The 14,231-nt window shown below is 45.5% G+C and overlaps 1 protein-coding gene across 1 annotated transcript; it reads right to left on the bottom strand.

Moving 5' to 3' along the window:
• Window positions 1-233: 233 nt before the first annotated feature.
• Window positions 234-12,773, bottom strand: LOC119321924 (disease resistance protein Pik-2-like). The gene is made up of 3 exons (XM_037595434.1): window positions 11,757-12,773; window positions 9,908-10,630; window positions 234-2,508 (listed from the first exon to the last, which is right to left on the bottom strand). The coding sequence occupies exons 1-3, from the start codon at window positions 12,771-12,773 to the stop codon at window positions 547-549; spliced, it is 3,702 nt and encodes a 1,233-aa protein (XP_037451331.1). The 3' UTR covers window positions 234-546.
• Between the last annotated feature and the right edge of the window lie 1,458 nt (window positions 12,774-14,231).

The raw sequence follows: 14,231 nt of genomic DNA, 5'->3' as shown, positions 1-14,231 counted from the left end.
TAACAGTCCAACGATGGCGTGCACATCACCGGCCGGAACATACAGAATTACAGATACAGAGCATCTTGTATTGCAGTGCCGACTCATTCTTCAAGAAATCAAAGCAGAGCCCAAAAGCAGAAATGGCATCCTGACCACCAAGGGCAAAAGAAAAGGGTTACATTGCATCGCAGATGATACAACATAGTACAGAGTACCCACGAATTTTCTCCATCTAATCCAAACAGTTTACAATCGCCAAGGCTATCACCATACCCTTATTAAGCAGCCCAGCAATAGTGTACACACATCGCCAGAACATAATACAAATACAGAGCATCATACATTGCGGTGGCTAGTCATTCTTCAGAAAATCAAAGAAACACCCCGAGCAGATAAAGAAAAGCCAACTCTAATCTAACACAAACAGCCGCAGCACAACATTGCGGTCGACTCACGTGGTCTTTATTTCAAGCAAGAGATAAAAACAAGAGTGGGTGGCAGATAGATTTTCCAATAGCATGGCATGGCAGGACCCGCTCAGTATATTTAGGACAGAAGCTGAGCTCATTCCAACTTCAAGACTGGCCGATTCTTATTCCCATCAAGCTGCAGCTGCAACTCCTTCCTGACTTTATCTTGCACGAGTTTGTTTTCCTTTTCTATTTCTTTCAGCCATTCATCCTCTCTTTCCTCTATTCTTTTGATTACCCCTTGTTTTGAAGATTCGGGTGTACGAATCCAGCTATGATGAACACCAAGCCTTACTTCCTTTATGCTTTGGAGAAGTTCTAGCCCAGAGAAGGCAATTTCAGTATCTCCAAGGCTAAGGGTCAGCAACTCAAGATTGGGCACTGATCCTTTCTCAAACTTTACTAATTCAATTTCCATCCTTGTGTAGAAAAGATCAAGCACCGTGAGCCTTCTGAAAAGGCCAGTCTGGAACTGGAGTACGTCGATATGAAGACCATCATCGCACAAACCCAGAATGGATAGGTATGGTAGTTCCCCAAGTACTTGCATGGCTTCAAGGTTCCCTGATAGCCTGCTGAGTTCTAACCTGAGCTTCAAGAGATTCTGGAGCCCCTTGATCCACCCCGGCAACTTTTCTAGGCTGCCGGATAGCTTGAGGCTCTGCAGGTTTACCAAAGCTGTGGACATGCCATCCAAACAGCCATTTAGGCTATTCCCTGACAGCACTGACAATGATTCAAGATGGCTGAGGCTGGAAATGGCCGAACAGAAATCTGGACCATTTTTCTTGTTGATACCGATCACTCCTAGCTTCTCCAGGCCAGTGAGACCTTTTATCTCTTTTATAATGGCATTTCCCCAAGCAAGGTGAACATACCGCAGTGTACGCAGGGCCTTCAGTTTCCTGGTCCCTCTTGGCACCTTAACACCAGAACCATCTATGCCCCTAATTGTATTAGGGCACAGTATGCAGCAAGCAATATGGCAAACCTCACGCCTGCCAAAACCCTTCCTTTTTGGAAGATCCAGTGAGCAGCATGCTACACATAAACCAAGTTGTATTTCACAGATGTCTTTACACTTTGAGAAACAATTGTCCTCAATACCCCCTGAACCTCTACCAGCATGGAGATAACATAGCTTACTAAGCTTGATGATGGTTCTGGGCAACATAGCTATACCCGTCTCTTTGATGTCTAGTGTCTCAAGTTGTCTCAGATTACCCACCGAATCTGGGAGGTAATAGATGCCATAACATCCTCGTAGAGAGAGGTACCTCAGATGAAGAAGCTCCCCAATGTGCTCAAGGTGATGATTTCTTAACCCTTCTGTTCCTTCCAGGTCCAACACCCGGAGAAACCTCATCTTTTCAGAGATGTAAAATGGCTGCCACTTGCCAAACACTGTCAATGACCGTATACGGGACAGCTCCACTGTGCTCTCCAACTCACACTCATCTCCCTCCCAGTTGCTGCTTATGGCAAGGTGACGCACTGCGCCGTGGGTGTTCAAGCTGCAGCCTTCCTCCAACCTGAAAACAAGATTTTCCTCCAAAGACTCTGCAATGCTGATATCACGAATCAGATCGTGTAGCTGGCAAGAGTCGAATCCTTGTATGCTGCAAACTGATTGCTGAGTTGGTAATATCATGCTTCTCTCTCTGAGTTCCATGAAGTATCTATCTGATGTGGACTTGTCTCGCGCATAACCTTCAGCAACCCATCGGTAAGCCAAACGCCTCCGACTAACATTGCGGTCTTCAGGGAAGATGGACATGTACAAGAAACAAGGCTTGAGATAATAGGGTAGGCCATCATAACTTTTCATGAGGACTGTTTTTATGACTTCAAACTTTGGATTCATCTCCAGCTCAACATTGATATGCTCGTTCAGTTTCCTCCATTCTGCAGCAGTTTTTGTTGGTTGATCAGCCAAGAAACTACCTATGGTGACTATGGCAAGGGGAAGTCCATTGCACTTCTTCAGGATTAGTTTTGCTGGTTCGACCAATGCAGGATATTGCTCCACCAAATCAGTAGTCATATTCCTAAATACCTGCAATTGTAGGAAATATAATTAGTCAGTTAACTAACAATGAATTAGGTGCATCCAAACCACTTTTCCTAGTTTACATGAGAGCTAGCCGACAGGTAGCTCTGTAGTCAGCTGCTCTGTCACATTGAGATCATATTAACATCAGTAAAATATATACTAAATAGACATGCATTTTGTAATTTGTACAGTTCATTGACCCACCATTAGCACAACAGGTCCATAAACAAACACTGTAGGCATCATGTACAGGTCACGTCAATGGGAAGGACGAATGGACATGGGAGAGTATAGCGCTGCTAATGATTATTAACATTTAAATACCACATTAAGTGTACACTGTATTATACTAAACGTATATCAGCAACAAAATGGTGGAATCAGCACTGATATTTTCCTCACAAACACTACTAAATCATCTAATGTTGTTCATGATTAAATATTGCTCGTAAAATTGTAGACATAGACTTTTTCACAACACACTCAACTCTGAACATGAACCACATTTAGTAATGAGTAGCAAGATTAATCTCAAGCAAAATGTAAGTTCGGGATTAAATATTGCTTCTAAAACTCTAGATTCCTCAACTTTTCCGAAGTACTACTCAACTCTCAAGATGAACCACATTTTCAGTAACTCAACCAAAAAATCAGTGCAATGAGGCGGTAAAATTTGCTAAACACAGTAATAAGTACAGATCTACAAAACCAGGAATTTCAGCAAACTAGTCGTTCGGATCGAAGGAATCGTTGCTCCAGTTTCCTCCAAAACGCTGATTAAACCTCATGATTCCTCAGGAAAAAGAAAATCCAGTCGAACCTCATTTGTCGCGTATGCCCAAGGCAAACCTGTCACTTTCCAAATAAACTATGCAGCAGCAACTAGGTGCTTCGCCTGAGAGAACAGCCATGCAACAAAATAAAGTATCCATAAAGTTGTTTCTCTAGCGTAAGGCGATGAAAGTTATCCTCCGTTTTTTCTATGCTATGCCGAACGTGTGTTACTTCGGTTTTCCTCTGTTTTTGAATCCTCTGGATTGCACCTCAATTCCTATTTCATTCCTGTGGTTTTCTCCATTCTTATGTTTTCTATTCCTGTGAACCGAATAGGTCCCTAATGTGAAAGGAATTGACAATGTGAGACAAAAAATCCTCACAAAACATGAATCAGAAAACAAGTGTTTCGACATGGTTTGACAAAAACAATGTGTCGTACAAGTCGACAGGTAGCAGCGGCAGTACTGCATCATGTGGCTCTATTCTCGAGTATCGCTCTAGATCTGGCTAGGCCCCTGCCTTGGCTTGCTTTTTCTAAACAGGGGTTGGGACTCAAAGGCCCCTGAAGCTGTCATTTCATATCAAATTCAATACAACACTCCCTTATTGCAAATAGGACCCCAAACCATACAAATGGAACACAATTGAGTCGTATAGCATCTAGCAACCACATCGGAGACTCCATGTTCACCGTCTTTGACAAAAACCTTGCCAATGACGAGCAAGGTTATAAGGGCCTCACTTGGAAGTTGAAGATGGCACACCAGAAGCAATACCTTTGTTGATCCGCACCTTCTGTGGCGGTGGCCGAGATCAATGCATGGCAAAGGAAGCAGCCGGATCCACCTCTTCTTGTCCGCTCGACACCATGCCAGTGAAGAACGGATGGTTCCAGATCTGGCCGAACAGGGGCTATCCCAAGCTTTTTGATGATGCTTCTGTAAAATCCACCGCCCGCCACCATCATCCACCATGGAAGTCGGCTAGAGGAGGAGGAAGGCAACCTCCCTACGATACTCGTCGGCAACAGAGCAAGGCATGCATCTGGCGTAACACCAAACCACAACATAACGCCAAGACTTACTAGGACAACTACTACTCTGATATGCATAAGGAAGGCCTGAGCACCTCTCCGCAGCCATCAACGGCTGGCATCACCGTTGGACGAGCCATTCGATCGGGTCGGGCAGCCTTGGACATCTCCAAAGAAAGGGGCAGCGAAAGAGAAGAGAAGGGAGGGGAAAGCGGAGGTTGAAGTGTCGATCGCTGGTCATGTGGGTGTGGGAGGTAGGGCATCGAGTGGTGATGTGTGGGAAGTGGCGGATGGATGGCAACAATGAAGTGTCGTGCCGCATGTCACTTGGTAGGCGGCGGTTGTGGGAACACAAGAGCCCGAGGCGAAAATCAGCTCGACTTTGGTTGCAGGGACGATGACAGTGCCCACAGTCATCGTTCCCCTCCTTGCACGCGTCATGCTCCATCTCATCTCCAGCCAACAACGTTTTATGGATCCTCCATGCAAGGATCCAAGTTTACGTCCCTTACTCGAAAAGGTGGTCGTAACGTTTCTCGTTGCTTCCTCCTTGGAGTTGTCTCCTTAGGAGGCAAAAACCTAGTCAAGTTGTGCTTCGGCGAAACGGGTTTGAGCACCAGGTGTGTGTTGAGATGAAGTTGAATCGGTGGCTTCAGAAACCAACCTGGTACTTCGCTGTTGTAGGGCATCAACTCTACGCGTCACCATACGGGCAACAAGGGTGGTGCTCATTCGTCCTACTCATGCCTCCTTGTTTTTGATTCCTCCCCTGCCGCCCCCAGGGGAATCCTGCACGGCCAACGATGCTCGAGGGGTGGTGAAGGCTCTGTTGCCGCCCTTGGTTGGCATCCATGTGGTTTCACGCCAACAGAGGCGGCAACTTTTAGGTTACTTTGATGGCGATGACACATGGCATAAAGCACAAGATCATGGCAGCTGTTGGTGTGCATCCATCGCAGATGTGGGCGTCGTTGCCAAACGAGTACCAGGTAAAATTTTATCCTTCGACTTGGAGCAACTGACGAGCAGATGTGGCTGCATTACATGCGTAGTAGCAGTGCCAGTGCACACTAGAGACTAGGCGGTGACTATCGGACACGGCGAGCGCAAAAGATCTGCAGGTTTTTTTCCAGTGGCCAGTGGTCGAACCAGCTAGATCACGACGGAGAATTGGATTCACCATAGGCTGCTCACACGTGGCTGCCATAAAGCTTGCCCCATTCAAGGAAGGCAGAGAAGGGGACGGCCCAGGACTGCCGGAGCATCCTGAATTGGATTTCAGCGGTGTCAATGACTTTCCTCCCTCATCAATAGTGACGACGACCTTCATTGCTCGGAGGCTTTGGTGATGATTAGCTCTAGTCGCGGCTCAACTCCCTTCTCGTTTGATCATGGTATTCGCTTGTGTGGCATCTCACATATGTCGTGCTATGTGTACATCTGGTGGGATAGCGGAAAGCGTATATCTGATTGGATAGTAGAAAGCGTTGGCAACACGACATGATGACTTTGATTTGGTGTTGTTTCGAGTACCCAGTCTCAAGCTCTGAGATTCAAAACCCTAAATCTGACCCTAATTGGTTATAACAGGCAATGGTGATGTTTTTGCATCATTACCTTACCGAAGGCATTGATCGGATTTACTCGGACATGATCTTTAGGGTGAAAACCCAATATCTAGCTTTACCGAAAAAGGCTTTCGCCCCGCTTTATATATAAAGCACCAACCACCAACAAACGGATCCGATACAAACCACAACACACAACACGAGAACCACACTCTACCAGGGCCAGATACATAGGTGCCAAAGGGCTACAACAACACCACACCGACAGACTCGCACTACTATGGAAAAGCCTATACACAGAATCTTAGCAGCAGCGAGGGTTAAAAACCCTCGCTACTGCTACTTACTAGCAGCGCAGGTTTTTAAACCTCGCTACTACTAAGTTGATAGCAGCAGCGCGGGTTTGTAACCCTCGCTACTACTAAGCAGTCTCTACCGTGCCCCCCGTGATATGCCATAGTAGTAGCGCGGGTTTTTAACCCTCGCTACTACTAAGTGGCAAGGGGCCACTTAGTAGTAGCGAGGTTTTTAACCCTCGCTACTACTTGCCACTTAGTAGTAGCGAGGGTTAAAAACCCGCGCTACTGCTATCAACTTAGTAGTAGCAAGGGTTAAAAACCCACGCTACTGCTAATCGTCTGCCATAGTAGTAGCGCGGGGTATGGCCTATTTGTCAAAGTCTCCCCTCCCCCTGGACCGCCATTTCAATTTTTTAAAAAATAAAAGAAAATGATAAAAATGTCAAAAAATAAAAGAAAATAAGTTTCCCATGTGATATGTGGTCTAGTTGTTGGGAAAATTTACAAATATGAATTTCGACTTTATTTGCAAAATCTCTCTGGAAATTTGTAAAATGGCCATAACTTTTGCATATGAACTCGGATGAAAAAGTTTTTTATATGAAAAATCATCTACTCGAAAAGTTACATCCAAATTTAACGGGGGGAACCCCGTTAAACATTTTTAATCCTCAAAAACCTAACAGAAAAAAGTTACGGGGCTTTTAAGATCTGGAGGCAAAAAAATTCATCAAATTTCAGTTTTTTTTATTTTTGTTAAATCTGGTCAAACTATGGTCAAACTAATTATTCAAGAATATTAGTGTTACTAAATAATTATTTTAGTTTTTTTGAATTTTGGTCAGATCTGGTCAAACTGTGGTCAAATCTGGTCAAACTATGGTCAAACTGTGGGTCAAACTAATTATTCAAGAAATATTAGTGTTACTACTTTTTTAGAACAATAGTTTCAAACTCAAACAGTGAAATGTGTCACTACATGCTCAAGCTAAATTCCTGAGGTTAATAGGATTGACATCTTACTATTGTCAGGAAAACAACAAGTGCAGACTTGGAAACGAGGGAGAATAGAACCCGAAAGTTAAGCGTGCTCAGGCTGGAGTAGTGAGAGGATGGGTGACCGTCCGGAAAGTTAGATGATTTGAAATGATGAGGGGTGATTAGAGATTAAATTTAGCAGCGGTGATGGGTGATTAGAGATTTGAGGTTAAAATAAGTTAGCTGTAGCGCCTTATTAGTAGCGCGGGTACCCGTGCTACTAATAGGCCCAAAACCCGCGCTGCTGCTAGGCTTTTCCCTAGTAGTGTCGAGGTATTGTGGCGCTTGAGCGTCAGTCCCTTCCTAGAGGTATTGCTACTGGAGAACATTCCTCGTTGCCCTCATGATGTCAAGAGATCACTGGTACAAATGGTTGTAGTTTGTAGTTTGCCGACCGCTTTGGATTATTCTTTGTGTGTGCATTGATGTATTGCGTACTATCATGTTTGTATCCACTTGTACTTCATTTTGAATTAATAAAATCCACCATTTATCGAAAGAAGGGCATCAACTCTGGTTGTATGGGTGACAAAATCGTCGACCAGTTGGTAGACTACCGTGGACTGGTGCGAAATCAGGAGTGGTGACTCTAGAAATGTTTGTCATATATGTAGGGCGATGCCGAGTTGCTTAGGTGGCAGAGTCGTCAGCTCACCAGATGCACACATTGGGCTCCACGTGTGCATGTAGAGCTCAGATTTGAAAGCCAGATCATACTGGTATAGGGAATCGACTTTGGTCGCTAGGTGATAAGAGTTGTTGACTCGACTAGTGTGTGGGCCAAGGCCAGTGTGGAAGCAAAATCGATGGCTTCGGAAACCGTTCTCATGTTGTAAAGGTTGGTTCCAGTCACTTGCGTGAGGAAGAAGTCATCTCGGTTGGTGCGTGACCTCGGGGCTGGTGTGCATCTGTGGTTCATTTGTTAGTTTTTGGCTAGTTTTCCATTTAAATTGGCCAGTTTTTATTCTACTTAATGAAAATGCAGAGCTCCTACCGGTTTGTTGAAGAAAGTGGTTCGTGATAATTTGATAAGGAAAGTGGTGACTTCGTGGAATATTGCTAGCTTGTTGCTAATACTAACCTGTCACTTGCGTGAGTTTATCAAAAAAAAAACCTGTCACTTGCGTGAGGAACGTGTGATGTAATCCTTTTTTTTTTGCTTAATTGCTAAACCAGTTGAAACTATATCTTTCATAACCAATGAGAATACAACATGAGTCACGGTGCCCTATTTTTATGGTTTTGCAAGGGTAAATTGATCAACACCATCACATTTATAGCTACGGTACTCTATCGTTTTTGCCAAAAATCACAAAAGACGTGAGCTGTGACCTGACGTGGAGAAAACTAGTCTAGTCAATGTGTTGACCCGTTGAGGTGGACGGGCCCCACCTCTCAGCCACATGTCTTATTTTCCACTTTTCTTCTTCCTCCTGCCACTACCGCACCATGCCGACCGCCACCACTGTGCCATGCACTTGCAGCCATCCGCAGCCATCTCTGCTCGCCTCGCCAGAGCCGGCCCAACCGCTAAGTCTGCCTCCTGGATGTGGTGGGACTTGTAGGAGATCAACGGCGCCAACCCATGCCTTGCCTCCATCCGCGCAAAATATGTGGAGCTCGACAGTGCCGGGCCACGCCTCGCCAACTCTGGCACAATCGACGAGCCTGCTTCCTGGGCGAGTCCCGTCTCTGCACGGGAACAGCAGCGCCCGTGGCATTGATGAAGTCGTGCTCTGAACTCATGTCGGCTGCTCGTTGAAGCACGTGAGTGAGCACCTAATGACGCACACGTGGCGCTTCGGGCTTGCAGAAGCACGCGCACGCGGCACACAGACGCTCACGAGGTGTCCTGGAACGAGAGCGGTCGTGGTCGTGGGCAGTTCGTTGTGGCCGGAGGCGGTGGCTGGAGGCGGCTTGATGAGGCAGCGAAGAGAGGCAGCGGGGTGCCCATCCCGTCAAGTCCATCAACGGCGAAGGCCACTTGGGGGAAGCTCAGCCGGGGCCGGGGAGTGGATGGCAGGTGGCGTTGGAGGTAGATGCAGGGGATGGCGCGGGTTTGTGGCGCTTGTGGCGCGGCCGCGCAGGTGAAGCTAGGCCTGAGCCGGTGCTTGGAGGGAAGGCGGCGGAGGAGGGAGCTGCAGGGGACGACGCGACCACATGTGCGGCTGATCACGCGCGCCGAAGATCAGAGCTGGCGGACGGCGGGCATGGCATTGACCGTGGATGGGACAAAAGTGAAAAGAGATGAGAGGCTGACTAGTGGGGCCACCACCTTAGCATATTGTCCACGTAGGCATGCCAAATCAGCCCGACAGACAGGTCCCACCCGACAATTTTGCTGTTAGTCACGGTTGGCAACAAGTTTAGTGCAGTTTGTTATTCACTTGGCGCAGAAGCTGTGGTCTTTTGTGATTTTTGGCAAAATCGGTAAGCCCTGGTCTTTTGTGATTTTTGGCAAAATCGGTAATTTTGAAGTACCCTGGCCACAAATGTGATGGTTTTGAGCAATTTACTCCTTTACAACCCATTTTGAAGTATGTGGGCCAAGGATGGTTGGTCGTGATGTGCGTACAATATACTAATTTGAGACCGACCATTCAAAACTAAAAACTGAAGTGAGATATAGGGATAATATTTTTTGCTAACAAATGAGGTGAATAATATAAAGAATACTATTTAGTTACCTTTCTTGTGAACAGGGTAATTGCATCCTTTTCTTGAAGACCGTTGAGCAAACGTATGCTCTTCGGTTTTTTGCAACAATGCTTAGCAATATCCTCTCGCCTTGTGGTGATCACAATAACCAGATTTTTTATTTCACGTAAACTTGGCTTTATTTTATCCCATTCTACCATAGCTGAGAGGTCATCGAGAACAATCAAACACCTCTTTCCTTCTGAACGTCTGCCCAACACTTTAATCAAGTCTTCAACTCCCATCGAAGCAATGCTTTTTTGGGTGTCACCTGTAAAGTCCATGGATTCCTTGTTTGCATCTAGTTGCAACGCCAAGCTCCTAAGGAGCTCATCAAGCTTGAAAGGCCGCAAGACCGTGGCAAAAGCATTTTTTTCAAACAGGCCACTGACATCTTTGCTTTGGAAAACATTTTTTATTAGAGTGGTTTTTCCAAGACCACCCATTCCCCATACTACTATCACCTGAACTTCATGAGTGCTATCTTGTTTTTCAATTAGTGCAATAATATCTTCTTTTTCTTGCTTTCGCCCAATAAGCTGAAATTCCTCAAGGACACCTCTCATTGTGTAGCCACGTGTTAACCTCTTTTGCGGTATCATATTTCCATCAACAAAAGCATTGGATTGGTCTTCTTGTATCTCATTCTCAGGGATGTTGGATAACTTTGACCTAGGTGCTGGCTTTGATGGATATGTAACATCATGAGAGCTCTGAACACAAGCAAACAATAGTTAGACAAAAATTTAATGATGGATACTCAAAAAAAAAATGCCGGGTCAGCTCCAGCGTGTCAATTTCTATAGAGGAATATTAATGTGACAACGAACCAGAAATAGTATACCAATGGTATGCAACAAGTTAATGTAGCTAGGATGACCTGGTCAGACTTGACGTACTTCCCCAGAAATAATGAAAGCAGTCTAGAAGTTTAAAAGGCGAAAAAGAACTAGAGCACAAATTATTCACAAATTACATCAAAAGTTGGCTACTACTACAAGAGAACATAAAGTTATTGAAAACCTTAGCCCTCAGCAGGTATGAACAACATAGACAACTGCTTTTCAAACAAATGCAAAAAAAATCCTAGCGTTGCCATTTTTATCAAAGCATTGCAACATAGCGCTTATATGTCGGATGGAATATCCATATTTACACCCATTTTCTGGGCAGCTCTCTGCACACCCCTGGCGTGAAGGCCAGAGGAGACACATTGCCGAGCCTAGGCACTAGCCAGCGAGCAGGAAAGCTTTGGTACCTCTCCACTGAACAGCCATTACCTCATCCAGGGACCTGGGCAGAGGACATCTGTATCCGCAGGTCGATGAGGAATCCAGGGAGGCTGAGAATGCATCCGGTTAAGACCATCATGGTAGTCTGGGGAGATTCCAATTCGAGAGCTAGATTTGTTCCACACCTAGGGGGCTTACTCTTTCCCGCATGGAACAGGAAGGGTTGGACCAGGAAGGTCCCCTTCCCCCGCCTTGCCCAAACATGCAAATTAATTTAATCCTACCCACGAGACGCTCCATAGTGATTACCCTTGGCCACTATATACTACATCTAACCAAAGTTTTAAATAGCGCGCTAAGCATCTTAGTGCCGGACCTCTTTCAAATGCTATAGCGTGCTATAGCGGAGCTATAGCGCGCTATTTAAAATGTTTGTTCATTTGTTTGGACCGAAGTCTCTTAGCGCAAGACCTTTTGTAAACGCTATAGCGTGCTATAGCGGAGCTATAGCGGGCTATTTGAAACAGTGCATCTAACTGATAAATGGTTCAGATTTTGGGCGGTCCTTTTGAAAATCAAAAACATGTGTTTAAAACAGAAGTAGTACCTGCCGGTAGAAAGCATAGATGGTTTGTTCAGCAGACAATTGTTTGAGCTCTGATACAGTACTTTCCCGCCCCGGGCATAGGCTTGCAACTTCAACATGTTCAGTGGATACTATGATCCGGCTCCCCAGTTTGTTCTCTGGGAAACAAGTCTTGATCTGGTGCCATTCTTCAATTGTGGACAGGCCAGTAAGGACAATCAGGCACCTCTTCTCATTGACATATCCATTGAAGGTCTGAGCCAAATCTTGCTCCTTCCTTTCCCTCTCCAGCAGAACACCAACCCCCACCGCTGTGTGAAACTGTTTCACCATACTCTGGACAAATTCTGTTGGATGGAAAGGACGCATCACCCTGACCCATGCTCGGCACGGAAAATTCAGTTTGACGTCTGGATTCTCGTAGGCCTCCCAGATGATGGAGTTATGCCCAACAGTGCCACTTGTTCCCCACACACCGATCACTCCAACATGATCATCACCATCCTTGTTGATCAGCTGGGCCAGATCCAATCTTGCTTGGTGTTTCTTCGCAGCCTGCCTTGCTTCATCAACACCAAACATGGCAGCGTCAGCGGCAGGGGCAGCATCAGCGGCAGGCTGAGTGGAGCTAGAGCCCTTGATGAGGCCATAGCGCAAGTTCCTCTGGCTCACGTCCTCGACTTTGGTCCTCAGCTCCTTCATCTGCTTGGCAACATGGTGACGGTCGAGAAGCATGCGAGGAATGCGCCACCAAGACTGTTTGTCCACACGAACAACAAAATCCTGGAGCGAATCCTCGACATCATAGGCGACGTCACGGACCTGCTTCACCCAGGTCCTGACCACCTTGTTGTGCTCACCTCGCTCATCATGCGCCACCATCAAGAAAGACTGCATCATCTCCAGCTCATCCGTGACGAAGGCCTTGTCGCGCTGTACTCCCAGCTGCAGGGCAACCTCCTCTGCAACGGCGGACTTGGCGAGGCCAAGGGCCCCGCTCAGCACGGACTTGCCGATGCTCAGCGCGGTCGCCTCCATCAGTACCAATCGAGCTTCCCTCTCTCTCTCTCCCGTTCCCGCGGTGAGTGTTTGCTTGTGGATGGATCTGAGATGCAAGGTTTCAGACTCCTATGTCCTGCTTAGTAGATACATAATGGAAATTTACTTAGCGACCTCGATCGTCTCACAGCTTACATTCTTAATCCAAACTTGTCAGGCCTCAAGTTGACTATTTTTCGATCTATTACATATGCACATGCCAATGCTGTACTACTACATGCTAACAAAGAAATTTAACCTACCTATAGATCTGCGCAGATGCACGTTATGGGTTGTTGGGACTAGCGTGAGAAATGGTGGAAATGCATACAAATTTGATGCTAATAGCTGTCCGCCGGCTGTGATAATGAACATAATATGTAATCCTAGCCACAAAGTTTGACTAGCATAATACAACGGTGGGGTGTATACGTACATACATACACGTTGTGGGTTGTTGGGACTTGGGTGAGGCATGTGATTTCTTAGCCACGACTCACGACGAGCGTTTACTCTTGAATGTTCAATTTAAGCAAAGTGCATATCCTGCCCCCCCAAGACCATGGCAACTATATCAAAATCTGACTATTTATAAGAGGAAAATTAGTATCATCCAAAAGATCAAACTGATATTGCGAGATTTTTCATGAAATACATAATCACAAAATGTAGTTATTTGTATGTGAGGAAACATGTTTTCAGAAGAACTGATGTTCAAAGAATCATCCTGAAAACTACGCCAATGTCCTAAAGAAACTACATATGCTGGATTGGATGAAATCATAACCAATCTGAAGTATATTAGTTTTCACTAAAAAAATTAGGAGCTCCATATCTTCTGACTTGCTGTCAAACTTGCAAGAGAAACTGAATTGAACGGCCCCATTTCACGAATACTGATTTTTGTGAGACAAATATACTTGCTAAATGGGTTCAAATTCATACTTACCTTTTAAGAATTCTGTAGTGTTTTTAATTCCTACTATGTTTCTACTTTTATATGCCCAGATATAACTTTTCCTAATACTATCCTCACCTCGGTGGGCGATCCAAATACGTGGCGCATTCGGCATACCCAAGCACTCATTCAGCACAGATTTGCCAATCCTCACCTCGGTGTCCTCCATCAGTACTTCAAACTTCTTTTCTTCTCCTCTGAAAGTTTGTGTGTGGATGGATCTGAGATGCCATAATGGAAGTTTACTCAGCGACCTCGATCGTCTCAAAACTTCCATTCTTAATTCAAACTAGTCAGGCCGCAAGTTGACTATTTATTGATCTATTACATAAGCACATGCTAACGCGATGTTCAAGGATGAAGTGTAAATGCTAACACAAATTTGAACCTACTTATCAGTCTGCATGCACGTTATGGGTTGTTGTGTGTGGCATGTGCTCCAGTTCAGCACCAAAGATCGCATCGCGTACTAATTTATTTAATTGACAGTGGGACTGATC

Source organism: Triticum dicoccoides, chromosome 6B, assembly GCF_002162155.2.
Source record: "Triticum dicoccoides isolate Atlit2015 ecotype Zavitan chromosome 6B, WEW_v2.0, whole genome shotgun sequence".
NCBI lineage: Eukaryota > Viridiplantae > Streptophyta > Magnoliopsida > Poales > Poaceae > Triticum > Triticum dicoccoides.
The sequence above is the reverse complement of the archived record's forward strand: the minus strand, read 5'-3'. Positions and strand labels throughout refer to the sequence as shown.

Excerpts from the sequence above, each read along its gene's own strand:
- LOC119321924 (XM_037595434.1), bottom strand. The coding sequence starts at position 12,773 with ATGGAGGCGACCGCGCTGAGCATCGGCAAGTCCGTGCTGAGCGGGGCC. Across the intron at positions 10,631-11,756 it reads TCTATGCTTTCTACCGGCAG|AGCTCTCATGATGTTACATA; the intron begins GTACTACTTCTG and ends GCTTGTGTTCAG. Across the intron at positions 2,509-9,907 it reads TTACCCTGTTCACAAGAAAG|GTATTTAGGAATATGACTAC; the intron begins GTAACTAAATAG and ends CTACAATTGCAG.